At 47.0% G+C, this 20,395-nt stretch overlaps 3 protein-coding genes and 1 long non-coding RNA gene across 5 annotated transcripts; 1 reads left to right on the forward strand and 3 right to left on the reverse strand.

Annotated features, from left to right (window-relative positions):
- Nucleotides 1-6,529: 6,529 nt before the first annotated feature.
- Nucleotides 6,530-8,313, reverse strand: LOC116801506. Its single transcript, XR_004362060.1, has 2 exons — nt 6,984-8,313; nt 6,530-6,841 (listed from the first exon to the last, which is right to left on the reverse strand). It is a non-coding gene; the product is annotated as an uncharacterized LOC116801506 (long non-coding RNA).
- Nucleotides 8,314-8,744: 431 nt separating this feature from the next.
- LOC6612785 (chaoptin) lies at nt 8,745-15,976 on the forward strand. The gene is made up of 7 exons (XM_032721562.1): nt 8,745-9,183; nt 10,815-10,955; nt 11,138-11,297; nt 11,503-11,866; nt 12,084-12,373; nt 12,435-12,581; nt 12,642-15,976. Exons 2-7 carry the CDS (start codon nt 10,819-10,821, stop codon nt 15,726-15,728), a joined length of 4,185 nt encoding a protein of 1,394 aa, XP_032577453.1. The 5' UTR covers nt 8,745-9,183; nt 10,815-10,818; the 3' UTR covers nt 15,729-15,976.
- A 348-nt stretch (nt 15,977-16,324) lies between these two features.
- On the reverse strand, nt 16,325-18,567 carry LOC6612786 (prostatic acid phosphatase). 2 transcript variants are annotated; one of them, XM_032721565.1, is made up of 6 exons: nt 18,435-18,567; nt 18,165-18,360; nt 18,008-18,106; nt 17,262-17,951; nt 16,942-17,200; nt 16,325-16,881 (listed from the first exon to the last, which is right to left on the reverse strand). In XM_032721565.1, the coding sequence occupies exons 2-6, from the start codon at nt 18,321-18,323 to the stop codon at nt 16,772-16,774; spliced, it is 1,317 nt and encodes a 438-aa protein (XP_032577456.1). In that variant the 5' UTR covers nt 18,324-18,360; nt 18,435-18,567; the 3' UTR covers nt 16,325-16,771. The 2 variants fall into 2 exon arrangements, with proteins under 2 accessions (XP_032577456.1, XP_002037287.2); XM_002037251.2 differs by lacking the exon at nt 18,435-18,567 and having other exon boundaries at nt 18,165-18,374.
- Nucleotides 18,568-18,637: 70 nt separating this feature from the next.
- LOC6612787 (keratin, type I cytoskeletal 9) lies at nt 18,638-20,394 on the reverse strand. Its single transcript, XM_002037252.2, has 5 exons — nt 20,310-20,394; nt 19,949-20,234; nt 19,306-19,894; nt 19,031-19,246; nt 18,638-18,970 (listed from the first exon to the last, which is right to left on the reverse strand). The coding sequence occupies exons 1-5, from the start codon at nt 20,316-20,318 to the stop codon at nt 18,919-18,921; spliced, it is 1,152 nt and encodes a 383-aa protein (XP_002037288.1). The 5' UTR covers nt 20,319-20,394; the 3' UTR covers nt 18,638-18,918.
- Nucleotide 20,395: the final 1 nt, after the last annotated feature.

Genomic DNA, 20,395 nt, shown 5'->3' on the forward strand with positions numbered 1-20,395 from the left:
TTTATTTACTGGGCTCCGTAATGAAGCCACCATCCCGGAATGGCCAAATGAAGTTGAGCGTGAATGTGCCCCAGCCGGATTTCATAAACCCCGGCCCGTAATCTCAGAAAAAAGGATGGAAAAGCGTAGTCAGGGCATGTTACCATGCCCCCTTTTCCTTAATAACAACGAACTGAGCCGAGCAATTTGCCTGTCAAGCAGAATTCCCCACCAGGGGCGGAGCAGGCGGGAATTTAAAGGGATAATATTGAACAAATTACGCCACATCTCACAGCGGCCTAGATGGGGAAAAAATAAACGACGGACGCCAGTCCTTGAGCGTTTTTCCAGCTCAAAGTGCTCCCATTCTGCAGCGATCCCACTCGGATTCAGCTTAGCTGCCACCAGGATTCCTCGGCAGGCGGCTTCATCCCGACAATATGGTAATTCAACTTGGAATAATTTAACATAATTGCCGCTCAGACGACGGCGACAGGCGGGAAAAAAACACTAGGGATCCCAAGATGATGTTATCATATTCTTTGCCAGGTGATGGGATGTGTGTCTATCTACTTCAGTGGGTATTCCCAAAAGTGAGACTCTCTGTGGCAGGAGCTTCATTTTTGGCACATCGATATTATTTCAGCTTGATTAAAATGAATCATAAACACACATCAAGTTGGTACTGGCTTGCTAATTAAATTGTGTTGTAATACATGGCTAAGATAAGCGTATTTTCCTGGCCTTCTTACAATTTATGATCCCCATTGTTGCCTCATTAACACCGTTTGCCCTTGTCCTGCTCTTAACCCTTCTGTAAGCTCCAGCCTGCGATTGGCAGCAGACCTTATCTAGGCCTAGAGTAGCAGCAGCCTGGCCAGAAGCGCCGAGTCCTCGGCGTCCTTAGACGTGGCACATTGTGCAAATGTTCACACAATCGGAGGCAAATGAGCTTGGAGTTGGGAGCTCCGTTTTGGCCCCCGGAGCAGACGACGCGCCATATTAAATTAATATGCTCCAAATGTGCCGCATCTGCTTCCCAAACTCCCGCACTTCTTTTGTACTGCTAATGTAATTTTTCGCGGCCAGTTAGGCATATATATATGAATGTATATATAGACCTACGGAGATTGCCGCAGACAGATTTTATGCCTATTTATGTGGGCTGGATTCCTTGGACAAGCGGAGTCCTCGACTTCTGAAGCTGCCCACATTCCGGCAATCAGTGGATCAGAGCTGTCAGTCTGGCTGGTTTATGGAGGGATATAAAAATAGAAATAATTTCCTATACATATGAATGAGATATTGAAAGTATCTCTCTGTACAAAAGTAAAAACGGAAATTTTAATGAACCACATTCTGTAGAAAAAGATTGAGTTCCTGGGAATTTTCATTGATGTGGGGGCTTAGGAGACAAGTATGTCCTTAATATTCATGATTTTTAGGCTGAAGTGCCTATTCTTGTCGTACCATTTCAAGAATAACGAAGATTCGAGTTCGTACTTTATTATCAATGAATTATGTTTACCAATAAAGAAGTGTTTTTTCGCAGCAACGTTACTTGTCCTTAAAGGACCCACTCGTCCTGAGAACTTTACTGCCAACCGGAGTCTTAAAGAGCTGTGCGTAAAGGTCGCTCGCTCCTTGCCCGCTTTTCCCCGGAAAATTGTATTTGTTTTCACAAGTTGTCAAACACCGCTCACAGATTTGCACATGTCACGCCATCGACAGGTGGCGACGCCTCGACTGAACTCGACTACCTCGCCCGAAAGTTACGTAAGTGTTTCATCCACATGTGCTTCGGTGGAGGGGGATTCCCGAAGGAAACAGTTTCCCTGCCACAAGCCACGTCCCTTGCTGCCGTTTTCCTCCGCAGCCAGGCTGGATCGGAATTCTCTGCAGGAATGCTGACAAAGTATTGCCTACTTATCGGCGACGGCAGCCATGTCGAAAGTCACTCACAAGTTAATTTCGTCGGTGCTCGTCGGGCACCGGGTGTCGAATCCAAGCACCAGAAAAAATCATATACCACTTTGTTGGTTGGCTAAGAACACTAAGATTACTGGGCAATAGGGAATAGCCTTTCGAAGTCCCTAGACAATAAAAAGTTTAAATATTTGAATTACTTTAGATTGCCTGAAATTTATGTTCGAATGGCGTTGAATTCGTTACTAATTTTTCTGGTGCACACCTGTCAGTTTTTGCAAACACGCTGTACCATCGCCGTTCGTGCCACTTAAAGAGCCGCTCTTTGCGGCAAATTGAGTGTTATCTTAAAGCCGTGATAATGGAAATTCGGGCTGCTTTCTTTCTTGCACGGCCATTCATTCGGGGGCATTTATTGAAAACCTCTGTTGCATATTCATGAGGGCGGCTGGGCACTTTTCGGTCCATTTGCATACTGGTTAGAGACTAGTAGTCTCCTAGGCCTTTAGAAGTTTCGAAATTAGTTTCGAAATGCAGGGGGCGCCACTGTGAACTTCCGCCTAACGGTACTATTATGACTTCCGTCGCTCGGCGATTCTGGCAACAAATTTGTTTCGCCATTGACTCAATTATGAATTCAATTACGCGGTTGTAAGCCGCAGAATATTCGCTAATTTATGCCACGTCAAATCGGCGAAGTTTGCACAAAGCCATGAATATGTATGCGTATGCTTTGTGTGCTCATTATGCTGTTTCACCTGTTTGTGTATTTAATAGCCGGTATTTATGGTCATTAGTCAATAAATTTTAATTGATTTCCCATCACAAAGTGTCCCGAATGCAAATTGCAAAGGAATACTGTGAAGCGAGCCAGCTCAATGGCAAAACAAGTTTCAGTTGAACGCATAATTTGAATTGCACTCGATTATTAAAGACTTCGAAATGTGAATATAAATTCACAAAACAAAGCTAATTGTTTTTGCCCAGAGATAAACCTTTGTATCTATTAATAGACATTAATTATTGCCTTATGAACTTGATTTTCGGGACAGGGTCAATGTAATCAAGTTAGGCCTTCGTGCCCGGATCCTTTATATTTACAACAAGTGTACAGGACCCTTGGCATGCAACAAGGACACGAATTTCAATTTCACACCTCGTTGGAGGGGCGCACGAGAAATTGACTTGACTAGAAATTGTGGCCCAAAGATGAAGCCATCATGCGAATATACTGCGAATATGTCAGCCTGTGTGTTTCGTGGGTGTTTGTTATTGGAGGTTCGATACTCGATGCCCCGTGTGGGAGTGCGGCGAAAGTTTGGCTTGTTTGCCCTGTCTGATTTTAGATACGGATAAAAAATGAATATGAAAAACGTACCCCGGGCATTAAATATGCAAATGTTCTGGCCCGGGGACCAGGCCTTGGCTTGTCACTTGGATTTTCGGGGCCAAAGTCAATGCCTTGCGACCTGGCCAACCTGAAATGGGGTGAACCACTTCGATGGCGTATAGTATTTCAATTACCGGGAACCGCCGATGGATGGAATGGATATCCAGTGGCGTCGCTCGGTTCGCCGGCAAATTGCACCGAAACCCGAACCAGGTGTCCTCCTAATGTGCTGCGTGTGGGAGTATATGTTTTCCTTGATGTATGACATGGGTGTGCTAGTTTGACAGCCCAGCAACTCAAAAACGTGCCCTTGGGCATTGAAAACGCCGCTCCAGAGGCCCCGATTCCATAGAATTCGGTTGGCGGAGCAGCTTCGCCAGTTGCTGGCGCTGTGCTTTGAAATTAAACGATTTAATTGCATTTAAATTAAATAAAATACGCGTGCGAAAAGTTTTACATTTTACGCATTCATTGGCGCACACAGAGCGCCCCAAATCAAATCACTCAACTCAAGCATGGCAGGAATAGGGTAGAAACGCCCAACTCCATTACTCTTCTATTGCAGAGTGAAAAAATATGATGTGGTATTGGTATTGTGAAGGAATAGAAAACATTCGTAAAGTGAATTAAATTAATCCTCTATAAATCCTCTATGAATCCCCCAATGAACTCACTTTCAATTACCAGTTGCCATAGTCAAGATGTTTAGCTAACCCAATGCACTTTTTCTCAGTGCATCTCCAGACCCTGAAGAGGGATTGCGCAAGGACGAGTGCTGGGTGGTGGGCGATGGGTGGGTGTTTTCTGGATGGATGGCTGGCTGGCAGACACCCCTTCTCGTTCTCCACTAATTTGGCCTTTGTTTGTGGTTTGCGTTTTCGTTTGTTGAGCAGCGCAAAAAGTTTTAATTGACTGTTGCGAATACGGCGCACGGAGAAGCCTCGGAAAATTCCGAGTTGAGTTGACTTGGCTCTGCTTTTGGGCTTTACCAGTTTTCCCGACTTTCACCATCTGCCCAGATATCCTCGCTCCAATCAGGCATTGGAGGAACCCTTTTCCACACACCTGCCTATCTGTGCTTGGCAAGTTGTTTGCCTTTATATTTTCGGGATTTTCGCTTTTTAATTTATTTATTTTGAGGCGAAAAGCGCAGCCCGCGGAAGAGATAAATGCGGCTGGGCGAACTCGGCGCGAAATTGGTTTAAATATTTGCCAGTTACCTCTTACCTTAATGTCCTTTTTAAAGCCTCCTTGTCCTCTTTTTCACCGCCAATGAGCTGCAAATGCATTTGCAAAGCGTTTGCCTGCGTGTGATTTGCGTTTGGCTTTGATTTGAAAAAGCACCTGATTCCACCTTTAAGCTGTCCGACAGGTGGGCAAAAGGGTGAGAGTAGGCGAAAGGGGGCGTGGTTGAGTCCTTTGCCTTGTTTACGCATGCATCCGTCAATAAGGCAACTGAATTAATCACGCAACTGTGAACACCTCACAGCTGCACGGGAAAAAATATGAATTATGCGCTAATTAAAGAGGCTTAAGGGATTAACTACCGCATTGAAATCTTTGAAAGAGCTGTCGAATTTAAAGAGTTTAACTAATACCCTTTTATCAGTTATTAAAAGCATGGCATTTGGCTTTACAGAAGCCAAATATACACCTTTTAAGAGTCCAGCTTAAAAACAGCTCTCGAACATTTCGAAAGGCATCTTTGGTTATTTTAAGGTTTTAATTTGCCAAGATGTAAGCCGCTGAACTTTCTCTCAGTGCACGATTGCAGCATCGGTTGCATCGGGCGCTTGCAGCTGCTATTGACTGCCTGTCTGACCAATTATGGTGCAATTAACACACTTGATTGCCTGGAATCTCTGACTCGTTTGCCGTTAACGACTCCACCTGTGCCCTTGCACCTGTGATCCGCAGCACTTGGTATTCCTGCCTCCAGGTGGCACGGGCCACCTTGGCGTATGCTTGATGTGGCAGCTTGTTACGGCCAAACTTTTTGGCTAAAACAACTCGGCCGTAAAGTCGATTGCCGGCAGGCAAAGTGTGCGTCCCGAAATAGCTCAGCCATTGGCTTTCAGAATTTTTTGGCTAGGTGTCAGTGGCAGAAGGGTTAAGCCCAGTTTACGAGTACATCCAACTTGGTTAGAGTATCGAATTTGGCCCAAATGCAATTGAATGTAAATGTAATTTCGTGAATGGCGTTCCAGCGAACACAGGTGCCATAAAGTCGCTCCTAAAATAAACATTTTATTCCCCCGCCTATTTGCACAGAGTTCCTGAAATATATCTACTATTTAAGGACTAAATAAACACGGGCATTAAAGCGAATGCAGCGTATTAATTTCTGGCCAAGTGTAGGCTCCTTTGATTGTCCTCGATCAATAAACCGAGCTGGCCACGCTCATGATTGTGTTTGCTGTCACTCGCCGTCTAATTTGATTGAATGTCCTGGCCGGCCTATGTACATCCGACATTCTGTGTATATCCTGGCCATCCTGAACCAACACGGTCTGGCATTAAATATGAGCCCGGCGGCAACAATAACCGGCCGAATGCCACAAGTTGTGCGTTTAAATAATTTATCAAAATAAAAATCCGGAAAGGGGCCATAATCCCACTCGGCTGCCTGCTCCTCCTAATCCAACGTGGTGATGGACGAGCTATGCAAAAGGACGAGGGCATCTCCAGGGGCGGAACTCCATGCCACCAGGGTAAGCATTAAAACTTGGATGGGAACCTATAAGATTTCATATCTAGAAAGCTGAACAAATGTCAAATAATCAAAAGGATGTAGGGTATAAGACATCTAGGTAGGATAACTAGGTAGTACAGTAATTAGCTTACATTCTAATATAGAGGTATAATTTCAGGATTCAAATTAAATGCAAATTAATAAAGGCAAGAACCCCCCCTTTCGCCACGCCCCTGAAATTAACCACACTACCAATAGAGCAAAACGACAAAGGCAACCGCAACAGGATAAGGAAACGAGCCATCTGAATGGGAATGGGAATGGGAATGGAGATGGAATTGGTGGTGAAGGTGGAGGTGGAGGGGTCTAGGAGTTGGCCACAAGGACCCTGGCCTTATTATGTTGACATTCCATTCGGATATCGGAAGAGGGTTAAGGCGGTGCTATAATTGATTAGGTTCGGCCAACACGACCCATCCCAGTGGGCCATTCAGACCACGTGAGTGTGGATGCGCCATCCAAACAATAATTTACGACCTGTATGCGGACACATTAATCTTTATTGGCATTGAAAAGTACATTCATTTGGCCGACATGCCACCTCCCCAGCGGCAACATCCCAAAATCATAATGGCTAAGTCATCTACCATAGGTTGTCTTTGAATTTGCATATGAAACAAACAACTACATACAAACATTAAATTACGAGAGCTTAATTGAGCTGCATGAATTTCATTGCCGCATTGGTGGGCTGAAAATTGGAGTGCAGATTGCATCTGGCGGCCTACTTGCAGATGAAAAAGTATCTGAGACAACCGGCAAGTTATGCACGTGGAAAAAATGCGCACCATGACCTAAAAAGATATATTATTAATCCTATAAGAATGAAAGATACAATTTGCTATAGATACAATTTAAATAGAAGAATTAGGTTTAAGCGAGGTGACACAAATCCCTTTTAAGGTATATTTTGTGATTAACAAATTCAATAATCACCTGCGATTTTTCTCAGTGCCTGTCAGTGCTCGAACCTTTGGCCATGATTCATTTTTCATAATTTGCATTTATGCAGATTGAAGCAACAATCGGGAGTGCGGCTCTAACCGGCACAGAAGCTGTTTTTATGCCGTTTTATATTAGAAAGAGGAGACTTTTGGCGCTAAGGCGGATCCGGCGGTGGGCGTGGCGTTTTCACAAAACATAGAGCAGCGATTGCAGACGAAGTTTGAGCCAGGAGCCAGTCAAGTGTTGCGCTTAGACACAATTTATCAGCTGAACGATTTGATTTATATGGTTAGACATGGCATGCGTCACGTCAGGGCTGCTGCGCTAGCAGATACACTGGCAGAAATATCATATCACACCATAAGAAATATGCAGTAATTTATAGTGCGAGTTATAGGGCAGAACTCAGCTTATTCATCATTGTATTAGCTCGAAAGCCAAGAACCAGAATGAATTATACTCATATGACTCTTCACTGTCACTTTTCTGGGTTCTTGAGTCGCTTTTGTTTCGAGTGTGCGGCAGTCGTTGTTTCTGGCTCTTTTTTTCCATTATTATGTTATGTGTGTTTTATCTGGCTGCCATTTGTGGAGCACTTGCTCATGAAAATGGAAAGTATATGGCTTGCGCGAAAGAAAAAGAAATTGCGGCCCACTGGGATGTTAATGCTAACATGCATGCCTAAACATAAAAATTATAACCACATACCTGCCACAGTATGTGCTTTTGATTGAGACTTGGACATGGACTTGGACTTGGACTTGGACATGGACACGCAGTTGGAGTTGTAGCTGTACTCCACTCCATCCCAGACCCGCAACCTGCAACTCGCACTTGTACCTGTTGGGTCTGGTGTGAATAACCTGGCCAATGGATAATGGATAATGGCTGGTGCGTGCCGCGACGATCCCCATCAGCTGCGATTGTTCGGGTAATTAGTTGCCACGCAAGGCAATTTGCGAGTAGGAAAGTAACTCTTGTTGGTTGTCACTTTGTTGCGGCATTATTGAAGGCTTAACCCCATTAGCTGAATTGGCGCACTTGCCAATCGGCGCGCAGATCGAAGAAACCGACTGAGAAGAAACAGGTAGACAAGGGCCACAAGAAGAAGCCCAACTTTCTGCGAAGAACAGCCAGCGAAACTTTTACCCAGCGCCACAAAATAATAATAAAAAAAAACCGAAGAGAAGAGAAGACCATCAAACGCCAAAGAAAACAAACTCGAACAATGTAAACTCATTCACGAGGCTGGGATGGTGTTGCTCCGGAGAAGAGAGAAGAGCACCTGCATCTCGGGGGCAGGTCCCGCACTTTTAGTACCACTATGGGATTTAGACTCATTCAGTCGTTGCAGAGAGAGAAAAGGGGGGGTTCCATGTGAGCAATTACCATTTTGTAATTGAACAAAGCACTTTCCATTCCTTTCAACAGCTACAGGGAACTACTAAAGAAGTATAACTGGATTATTGTTTGTGAAACTAAAGTTAGGTAAAGTATTTCAAATAAATTATTAATTCAAAAATAAATTACCTACTCAACTAACTTAACTACCTTAAGACACCACTTCTTCCAGGCATACTTACCATGCGATCTCGATGCTCCAATTTCTCGCCGTGCATGGGGGGATGGGGGCAAACCAGTTTCCCCTGCAGAGCGGCTCCAGCGCAGAGAGCTGGCCCAAAGCGAAGCCCAGTGAGCTCGGCTTTCGGGCAGCTTCAGTTGAGTTGCGGCGCTCCGACGGATCGGACTTGGCGGAAGTGGAAAGAGCTGGCCCATTCAGACCGGATTCTAGTGACTAGCGTTCAGTTTGGGAGAAGCGAACCTCCGGCGGGCGGAGAACGCAACGCGAAGGCTGCGAATTGTTTTTGTTGCGGCTTAATTACCACGCCCCCCGCCCATCGAGCGGCCCGTTTTAGTGGTTTGTCTGCATTTTTCCGCGGTGGCCAGTGTGTGCAAGTGTGTGCCAGAGGCCATCTCTCTGGGAAAACATTCTTCCCGAGCGGAGCTTTCTTTTTGTGTATAACAAAAGAGAACTGGGCAAAAACAAACGTAAACACGGCATCGCCAACTTGTGCAATCCCCGAGCCCAAACCAGCGACAAAAACAAAAGACCGCCAAGCTGCCAAGTTCCCAGGCCACAAAAAGTTTGAAGTGCAATTTACAAGCAGCGCCCAAAACAGAAACGGAAAATGTAAGCCAAGAGTATAAATCAAAAATATAATGAAACAGGTTGCGCGAGGAGAAAAACCGAGATGTCTGTGATTAGCATATTTCCCATCAAGCGTTTACACGCAACGCGAACTGAACCTGTATCTCTTACAGATGTATCTCGATCTGCATCGGTGTCTGTGGAACCAGAAGTGGATCCACTCCACTCCGAACCCATCCCATCCCAGTTCGAACCCATTCCGTGTGGCAATGCAACCTTGAAGCTGTCCACCACATCGGATCGTTTGGGATCGAATGGGATCGAACTGAATCGCACATCGCCCATGCATTTCAATGAGCAAAACAGCGATTTCGGGGAGATTTGGGTTTTGAAAGCCCGCTTTATGGTCTCTATAAATTTACATACGTTAACTGGCTTGTTTGTCAGCGGATAGCCGTGTATTTGGCCAACAGACTGGCCAAATACCTACCATGATTTGCCCATGGACCGCAGAGTAAATAGCACAAATAACGCAGAGCCGAAAGTAATGCAAATAGAAATACGGACAGACGCAAAAGTATTTTTTCTTTTTTTTTTGTATTGTCAGTGCGCATTAAAAAGCAAACAGTAACCAATGAACACGGCCAACAACCAGCAGCAACCACCAACCGCCGACCGTACTACCAATAACGGTACAGCTAATGCTGCGAGAGTGAGAACCAAGAATCCAGGTCCCAAGTGCCGAGAATCCAAAGATCATGGCTCACCGAACCGCTCTTGCGCTCCAAAGGTGTTTTGTATAGGAACTTTAGATTCGAACTTCTCGGAACTCGAAATTCAGCAAGTGATTATGCATTCAGTTGTGTTTTTTATGAAGGGATGTACTGATGGGTTGACTTCATATCGTAAATAATGTATCATATAAAACACAAAAGGCAGGAGAGGGAGCTATATATACCAATCTTTTCTAGAGATTCTCATTCATTTGTAAACTGTATTTATCAAAGAACATTTATCAACGAACTTTGAGATACAAATGCCTTGTGGTTGGATTATGAACAACATGTAGAATTTCATTAACTTAACTCGATTTTAGATGCAGATAGCTTAGATGTGTTCGCTTATAGAAGCTCTACTGTTTGCTCTAGTAATTAGCGCTTACTTATCAAGCATAAACTGGAATTTCGCTGATGGGCCAAAAGAAATATATTCATGAATTGAGCGTAGTAAGATTTTTTATAGTTACTTTTAGCATATACATGGCATATAGACAGCAGAACAGATTGGATCCACACCTCCGCTGTTTAGAATGACGAATAAGACGACACAAATGCCTCCAATTTGTCCAAGCCAACCAAAATTACTCATACCACTCGTGGGCAATCGTGGCTCTTTGTTGGCCAGATCGCTTGATTATAGCCTTCGTTCTTTCGATCGGACCTTGGCCATTGGAGCATTGTTGTTGGGCGCAAGTATGCGGCTGGTATCGAAATAGCCGGAGATGCCGGAGATCGGTATGCAAATCAAACGTTCTAAGCGAACGCGGCGATAATGGCCAAATGACCAAATACGATGCGGAATAGAGATCTCCTCTCGAAACGAGTTTCTACCAGCGCGGCCAAATCCGATAGGGCCAGAAACCCAGTAATAATAGTGTCACTCCTCAATTGCAGCGACATGGAAGCGTGGAAGCAGCTGCCAAACGGAGGGCGTTTCCTGCTGCTTCTCCTGGCCTGCTTCGCCCACCTGGGCCACCCAATCCTCGCCTGGCGCCCATGTCCGGAGCTCAGCCCCGCCCTCCGTCTGCCATGCAGGTGAGTCTCATAGCACTTAGACCACAGTATGCCATTCACTCAGTGGTCACCATGGCAAAAGCGACAGCGAATTTCCGCCGTCGGTCGGGCATTATTTTAATATCACTAAATTACCGCCAACTGCAATTTCATTTGGCTTTGTTTTTCTGCAATCACCTGCCACGGCCTGACGACAATTACAGGTGCAATGTGGTTCCGTTTGCGGCGACTGGCCAACTGGGAGCCGTGGCCATGGACTGCGATCGCGTTGTCTTCCACGGCGATGCCCCGCAACTGCCTTATGGAGCGCCCATCGTGGCGTATACGCAACGTCACAGCGGCCAACAGGTGCTGCCCGCCCAGGTGAGTGTCGCAATCGAATGGAGATAAGCCGTGAAGCTGTGAAGAGATCGGGGATTTCGACACTCTCCGATGATCTCACAGGCACAATAAATGCCTCCAAATGGAGGTCAATCAGATCTTATTTCTTAACGATTTGACACATATATCGAATTTCTATAAGTTGGCAATTTAACCAATAAGCAATACTTAATCCATCCAATCGCAGACTTTTGGTCAACTCAAATTGACCATTGAGGAGCTGGATCTGTCCTACAATCTCATCCGAAGGATTCCGGAGAAGGCATTCGATGGCCTCAAGGATTCGCTGAACGAACTGCGACTAGCGAACAATTTGTTGGGCGACAATCTTAATCCCATCTTCTCCACCGCCGAACTGCATGTGCTGAAGAACCTGCGGATCCTGGATTTGTCCGGAAACAAGATCAAGCTGATCGAGGAGGGTCTTCTCAAGGGCTGTGTGGATCTTAAGGAGTTCTACATCGATCGCAATAGCCTGACATCGGTGCCCACCAACTCTCTGAATGGCCCAAGTGCCCTGAGACACCTGTCGCTGCGCCAGAACCAGATTGGTAAGACTGATTAGCCAATTAAATGCATGGTTAACAACTGGGCGTGCAATCAAAGCCGCAACTCGAATAATTGAAAGTGAAATCCCACATCTTGATTGTAAAGAAAGCAATTACCTGGCACCTTGAATTTGCATAAACAATTAATTCTTAGCCTATAACTTCACCAATTAAAGCGGGACTTTATAGTAGTATAATTAATCGCTAAATCTTTTCTCAGGATCACTCCTCGCGGACTCATTCAATGCCCAGCGGCAGCTGGAGATCATCGATCTTCGCCACAATGTCATCCGCAGCATTGACAGTTTGGCCTTCAAGGGACTGCAGAAGATCCGGGAGATCAAGTTGGCCGGGAATCGGATCAGTCACCTCAACAGCGACGTCTTCGAGAAGCTGCAGTCTCTGCAGAAACTGGATCTGTCCGAGAACTTCTTCGGTCAGTTTCCCACGGTGGCACTGGCCGCGGTTCCCGGATTGAAGCACCTTAATCTGTCCTCGAATATGCTACAGGTATGCTTATATAAGAACAGCCAACTGATGAGCCCAATCATAAACGTATATTCTTCTTCAGCAATTGGACTACACCCACATGCAGGTGGTAAGGAGCTTGGAAAGCTTGGACTTCAGTCGCAACACCATAACCAGCATTACACCAGGAACTTTCCGGGAGATGGGTGCTCTGAAGTATCTGGACCTCAGCTTAAACTCCTTGAGAACGGTATGCCCATATTGATTAAGGCCTAAGTCCATGTTTAAACCTTTGAAAATCCTTGACCAGATCGAAGACGACGCTTTGGAGGGATTGGACAGCCTGCAGACCCTCATCATCAAGGACAACAACATCCTGTTGGTGCCCGGCAGTGCTCTGGGTCGCCTGCCCCAACTGACATCCCTCCAGTTGGACTACAATCGAGTGGCTGCTCTTTCCGCGGAGATCCTTGGATCGCTCCAGGCGGGCGATATAACAACGCTATCCCTGTCGAGGAATGTCATTCGGGAACTGCCGCCCGGCAGTTTCCAGATGTTCAGCAGCCTGCACACCCTGGATCTGTCTGGAAATTCCTTAGCTGTGATCAATGCGGACACCTTTGCCGGACTGGAGAGTACTTTGATGGCCCTGAAGCTGTCGCAGAACAGACTGACGGGTCTGGGCGGAGCTCCCTGGGTGCTGCCGGAGCTGAGAAGTCTGGACCTAAGTGGCAATACGCTGACGGAGTTGCCAAGTACTATATTCGAGGAACTGGAGAACCTGCAGTCCCTCAACCTGAGTGGCAATCACCTGACTCCTCTGACTGGAGCTCTCTTCAAGCCCTTGGATCGCCTGCAGGTCATCGATCTGAGTCGGTGCAACATTCGGCAGATAAGTGGTGACCTCCTGGCAGGCTTGCAGGATCTCAAGCACATTTACCTCAATGATAACCAGCTGCAGGAGCTCCAGGATGGCAGCTTTGTGAACCTGTGGAACATTAGCTCCATTGATCTATCCAACAACCGCATTGGATCCATTCGATCTGGAGCCTTCGTGAATGTGATGAAGCTCCAGAAGCTGGATCTCCATGGTAATCAGCTGTCCGCCTTCAAGGGCGAGTACTTCAATACGGGAACGGGAATAGAGGAGCTGGACATTTCGGACAATCAGCTGAGCTACCTGTTTCCCTCCTCCTTCCGAATCCATCCAAGACTAAGGGAAATTCGCGCAGCCAATAACAAGTTTTCCTTTTTCCCGGCGGAACTAATTTCCACCCTGCAATACCTGGAGCACATCGACTTGTCCCACAACCAGTTGAAGACCATCGAGGAACTCGACTTTGCCCGCTTGCCACGCCTGCGCGTCCTACTAGTGGCCAACAATCAACTGGACATGGTCAGCGAAATGGCTTTCCACAATTCCACCCAACTGCAGATCCTGGATCTGGCCAACAACAATTTGGATCGCATTGGAGAGCGAACTTTTGAGGGCTTGGTTCGATTGGAGCAGCTCAACCTGGAGGGCAACCGCCTGTCAGAGCTGTCGGATGGAGTCTTCGAGCGCACGAAGCTCCAGATGCTGGAGAACATCAACCTGGCCCACAATCGCTTTGAATACGCTCCATTGAATGCCTTGCAAAGACAGTTCTTCTTTGTGTCCTCAGTGGACTTGAGCCATAACAAGATCAAGGAGCTGCCAGGAGATGACAGCATCATGGTGAACATAAAGAGGATCGATCTTTCCTTTAATCCTTTGAGTTCCAAGGCAGTCCACAATGTCCTCAACGAACCCAAGACAGTCAGAGAGCTCAGTCTAGCGGGCACGGGCATTGAGAACTTGGAACTCCTGGAGACACCCTTCCTGCAGTTCCTGAATCTCTCCCACAACAAGCTGAAGAATGTCAAACCAGAGGTTTTCCAAAGGGTGACACTTTTGGAAACGCTTGACCTCTCCAGCAATCAGTTGGAGTCCCTGGAAGATCTTTCCATGGCTTGGCCCCAACTTCAGGTGCTCCAATCCCTAGACGTGTCCAACAACAGCTTTGAGATCGTCTCTCAGTCCAACTTTGGCAAGCTGGAGATGCTGCGATCGCTGCGCCTGAGCCACCTGCCCCAGTGCACGAGGATCGAAAAGAACGCATTCAAGCAGCTGCCCAATCTGGTCAGCTTGGAGGCCTATGATCTTCCACTGCTTGGCTACCTAGACCTCCAGGGAATCCTGGAACTCCTGCCCGGCTTGGAGGTCCTCGATATCGAAGTAAAGGATTCCAGCATCGGTAGCGAGCAGATACAACCGCTAAAGCATCCGCGACTCAAGAGCCTGGGAATCAGAGGTGAACGACTCAAGTCCATATCCTCTGGCACGCTGGCTGGTCTGAAGAGCAATGATCTGATCGTCCAGCTGCGGAACACTTCCCTAAATGCCCTGCCCCCAGCATTGCTCTTCCCCGTGCCGAGATCGTCCCATTTGAGCCTGAATGTCGAGGGATCCAAGATCACAGTGCTGGTGCCACAGTTCTTAAACGCTCTAGAAGATCGCAGGGCCAGTCTGCAGCTCCAGGGATTGGCCAGCAATCCGATAGTGTGCGATTGCAATGCTCGAGCTCTGCGAAGATGGTTGCCCAGTTCCGGTATGCCCGATGTCACCTGTGCCTCGCCTGCCTACTTGCTCAATCGGAAACTCATTGAAGTCGGGGATGATGAGTTGACCTGTGATGCCCGAAGGATGACTTCCTCCACTTCCAGACCCACTTCATCAGTGCCACACCTGCTGAAGACTTCCAGCCAATTGGTGACCAGGAGCAGTTCCACCACCGAGGAGCCACTGATAATCTGGAGCCTAGAGCCCACTCAGCCGCCCAGTCTAAAGAAGATGAAGACCAAGGCACCGCTGATGAAGGCCCAGTCCCCGATTATAAGCAACGATGATACCCTAATCATAGGCATCGTGGGAGGAGTGGTGGCCTTCATAGCCATACTCATCATCATCATCTGCATCATAAGGCTGCGCATGAGCAATGCGGAGTACCAGCAGAACGCGACCATGATTGGCATCCCGGCGGGCATGCAAATGGGAGCCCACAATGCGGCGTACAACTACAAGAATGGAGCGGGAGCAGCCCTGTACGCGGTGCCTCCTTACCACGCCACCCTGCCCCACAAGGCGGCCTCCATCCACCAGTCCAGCCAGAATCTCTCCCAGCGCCAGCAGCAGCAGCAACAACAGCAGCAGCAGCAGGTGGCTGCAGCAGCGGCTGCCTACTCGACCATGTCCCGCATGTCGTACTTCAGCGGAGCGGGCGGCGGTAACGGCGATGGAGCCGAGAGCCTGACGCACCAGCATCCGCACCAGCACCAGCCCTACATCATATACTCGGATGACAAGGCCTACAGATAAGCCGGCCAGCCAGCGAGCCGATCGCGGGGCTCTTCATCTTTCCCACTCCTCCATTCTGTCCATTTCAATCTCAGTCAGTCAGTCAGGCGCATCGCCGCAAACAGGTTCTACATTATATCGCCGCTCTCAGCCACGTTGTATATAGCCTTAAAGCATTCTAACCGTAACCCTAACTGTATCTATGTCTAACCATAATTAAGTGCAAGCAAGTCGCTTATGCGGAATAAACAAATCTAGTATAATTCACATTTCAAGTGTTTTTGCCGTCGGGCGGATAACCAATAACTTATTTACACAGCCGTCTTTTAGGTATGCTTTCCAAATACGCAACTCCATAAGCCGTAGATACACAAAGTTTAAGATTGTTTTATGATCAATATGTCAAATGTTTAAGCTCTTTAACTTCCTAGCCCAAAAACATTCGTTCTAACATTCGTTGTTTCTTTTGTTATCAAACGTATACAAAAAAGCATTTCATTACCTTATCTTGATTTGAACCATAGTGTTCAATTTTGTCAAGAGATTCTCTTAAAATATCTTTGGACAACAAGCCCTTTAGCTTTACTATGCTCCGATAAACTCAAACATCATACAAGTCTTTGATTTGAGCGATTTTAATACAATAAATTTATCATCCATGATAATTTCATAAAAATGTATATGTGTATAAATATGTTATGTATATATGTATGCAACTTCAAGATCGCTATTCACAGTCTTTGTATTCCATATCTTTCACTGAATAACAACAAAAGCAGTTATTACTCCATTTAAATGCTATCGAACTTGTGTTTTTCCATTTCAAATGCACAAACTTAAACTAACAAAACTAATCAATACAAACAGACTTTGTGTGAAATGCACGGCTTAACTAAGTAGTAACCACGAATAACAACAACTGTCGCCTGAGACTCCAATGACTTCCACTCAAAATCAACATAGGAAACACTAAGAAAGGCAAATCACGTTGGCATCTAGAGAGCGGGCAAGGCTCTTAATTCGGATTTAAGTAGGTCCTTCCACTGCATGGCATGGGAATCCCGCTAAGCCATTTGAGAGTACGAGGTATACAGCTTGTAGTTGCGACGTCGGTAGTAGATCATGAGGCCATAGCTGGCGAACAGCAGCGCAATTACGATTAATATGAGAATGCCTGGTGGAGAAGGAAACTCGATGATTTAATTCCATTGAAAACTAATTGCCGTTAACTTACCCGTCGCAGTTCCAAGATTGGCTTCCTCATAAGTCATCATCATCGTGGATAACTTACACTCGCGTTCCCAGTCTACGGGCAGAACGTCCTCGTAGATGTTCACAAGTTTGGCCAGCGGGCAGGAAGGCCCACAACCAGGTATGTCCAGAGGCAGGGGTTCAGCTGTGGTGTTCTTGTAGAAAATAGACACCAACGGGGTGTTGGTCTCATCCACACGCAGCTCCATCATGATGCACGCCGTGTAGGGCGGACTGTGGAGCTGGGGATAAGAAAAACAAAGCTTTAGTCCGCTGCCCATTTGAAAACTGTCAAACTCCTACCTCAAACAATTTCAACGCATTTAAAACGCTGGCTACCGTGGTGTCATGAGCACTGTAGACCCACATCGAACGATCTGGCTTTAGGCTCCCGGAGGATTTCTCTTTAAACCGCTGGAATATGTCCTTCAGCAAAGGCCCCGCCTTTAGTCTCGCCAGCTTTCGCGTATAAGAGCTAATGGCGAAGGCGAAATTCGCTACATACGTGAGCTCCTCTCTCCCGAATACCTTTTTGGTCCACTCCGGCAGTGTCATGTTGTACAGATTCTCAATGAACAAGGTGTTATTCAAATACTGGGCATCAATGAAGGTCTTCACGGGGCGTCCGCCTTTTTCGCTCAAATAGGCAAAAAGATTTCGGTGTTTTTCGGTCAAGGCCTTGAATTCTGGCGATGATTCCAGGCTAGCCAGCTCATAGTCATAGGCAGGACAAGGTGCCTTAGCGGCCAGTATGGGATCCACCCTCTCGGGCGAGGTGTGAATGGGTATGGGTTGCCAGTTGATGTCTGTGTTCCAGATGTCTTCCCCTTGCGGCTCGTAGAGACCAGCCAGATTCGACTGGGCACTCATCAATGTGCGATCCACGTCGGTGGACTGAACGTAGATGTTCTCGTTGGAGTATAGAGGCGGAAGGAGGTTTGAATAGCGATTCCGCAGCCATTTTCCCAAGTCGTAGTGCTCTTGCTTGCCCAACTAAAAGGTGAAATCGGGGTTAACCTGGGACCGTCAACAGTGCGAGCCTTACTTACATTGGTCAAATCTCCCCAGCCGGTGGGCCAGAACTTCCTGTCGCCCCAGGGGTCCGTGGGATAGGGATCCACAGGCGTTCTGTCGCCGTGGCGATATATCTGCAAAGCATAACCTATATAGCGGGGGCTTCGCACACAGAGACATAGAAACTCTTACGACATGCACAAACTTCAGCTGGCCTGGCAATGTGGCCGAAATTTCCACTGGATGACCTTCAGCATTAGCATAGCCGTGAAGCGAATTGGCCAGCGCAAAAGACAGTAAACATATCACGCAGATCAAGATGAGCCAGCGCTGGCTTGGGTGGTTCCACATTTTGAGAGCCACACTTGTTACAAGTGAACCACAGCGACTGCGGGAAAACATATGTGAGCATGCGAATACAGGTTACGGCGCTTGGTCTATAACGGGTATTAGTTCCCTTACCTCGACCGTATAACTGGCGATCTGTTCGTTTGTCGTTTGCATATATACAGCAGGCAGTCTGAAATTTCCGATTTCTTTGTTTATAATTTTGGGAACAAGTTTGATAACCACACAAAGCTTCGAAGTCTCGATAACGATAGTTGTCCCCAACCAACCCTAGTCCGTAACAGTACTTTTTTGGCGGGCAAATTCAAAAGCTCAAATGGTGTTTATGATTGTATTGATTGACTTGTATCTAGTTGCACACAAGAAATATGATTATTTAAGTATTGCATAAATATCGAAACAATCTTAGACTACGAATAACAAATATACTGTTGATGTTGGTCTTAAAAGTACACGGCTATAGGACAAATTAAAAGTCGTCGTTGTTGGCTTAACTAAAAGATTCTGCGCGCGGAACAATGAAAAACAAAATTCGGCTATTACATTATTAAGTGGAGTACACGAGGACTGCCAAACATCGTTGCGGCATTGCACTTGCTTAAAATCTTCTATTGCCGCCCATATTTGGCGCGGATCTGGGTCCGTTGAAACTGGAAATGGCGATGATTGGGGGTTAGTGGTTTTTATGCAGATGATATGGTTGAACCTACCGGTTTCTTTGGCCTGGTCCTCCGCCGCCACTGCCCAAAGGCGGAAACTCCGAGTGATATGCATTTAAGTCATTCTGATTGTGATTTCTACCTCCTGAACCTCCGCGCTTACTTGGGCCTCCTTGGGGACTGCTTGTTTCGTGACTACTACCGCGTCTGTCATTGAATCCGCCTCCTCCTCCATTGAAGAAACCACGTCCTCCTGGTGGATTTCCTCTATATGGCAAAACAAGATATTGTATATAATTTGGAGGCCAATCTTATGTTCAACTTACCCATTAGTCCCACGATTGCCAGAGTTCATGGGTCCATTGCCAAAGCGTCCGAAGCCCATTTGCTGCTGCTGATGATCTACAGGCAGGGCAAATCCACGTCGATCCTGTCGCATATTGCTTGGACCTGGTCCGCCGCCGCCGGCCCTCTGATTTACGGATCCTCCTCCCACACTGCTGGAGCCTCCTCCCTGAAAGTCACTAGTATTGCCTCCTCCTCTATATCCACTGGTTGGACTGTTCTTGAAGTTTCTTCTGCCAGGCGGGGGTCCACTGTTGTCCCGCTGTTGAAACCGATTATTGCCGAAGCGTCCCTCGTTGCCCGCGCTTCCACCGAACTTGCCACCACCTGCAAATTTGTTCCTAAATCCCTGTCCCTGATTGGAAGACTCATTGTTCGGTGGTCCTTTCGAGTATGGAGCACTGCGCTGTTGTCTGTAGTTGGACTCGTTTCTCACGGGTCCAAATTTGGCGGCTTGGTTGGAGCTCCTTGGGTCTTCGTTGGAGTATCTGTCATCGACTTCCTCACGAAAGTTGCGCTTGAAGTTGGTACCTGATTCATGAGGTCTCTTGTCCGCTCCCCCCCCTTGAACTAGGGAAGATTAAAATACTTAGATGCTGGATCTTTGGAGTACTCAAAGCTTACTCTGCGAAGGCCTGCGCCCCGGATTGTCACCAGAGCCCGGCTGACCTCGACTGCCAGCTCCTGGGCCGTACTTTGGCCTGCCCGCCTCCACCACGATGGGCTGGCCCTTGAAGATGGTGCCATTCAGCGCGGCGATGGCCGCCTCCGCCATGTCCGTGTTCTCCAGGTGGACGAAGGCGCAGCGGTTCATCACGTCGCACTCAACGACCGATCCATAGTTGGTGAACAGTCGACGCAGCTCCTCCGGCTTGCAGCGCGGCAGGCTGCCGACGAACACCTTGGCCGTCTGCAGGATAAAGCTAGCATTACTCCGGATTACTATGGACAATCCGGCGGCGCTGCCTCTTTAACTCTTACGTACAGTATTCATGTATTTATTTTTCTCTACAACTTTTCGCTGTTTTTTTTTTCTTTTATTGAAATGGAGATGGACAACTGTGCACCTGA

The sequence above is a fragment of the Drosophila sechellia genome, chromosome 3R (genome assembly GCF_004382195.2).
Source record: "Drosophila sechellia strain sech25 chromosome 3R, ASM438219v1, whole genome shotgun sequence".
Lineage (NCBI taxonomy): Eukaryota > Metazoa > Arthropoda > Insecta > Diptera > Drosophilidae > Drosophila > Drosophila sechellia.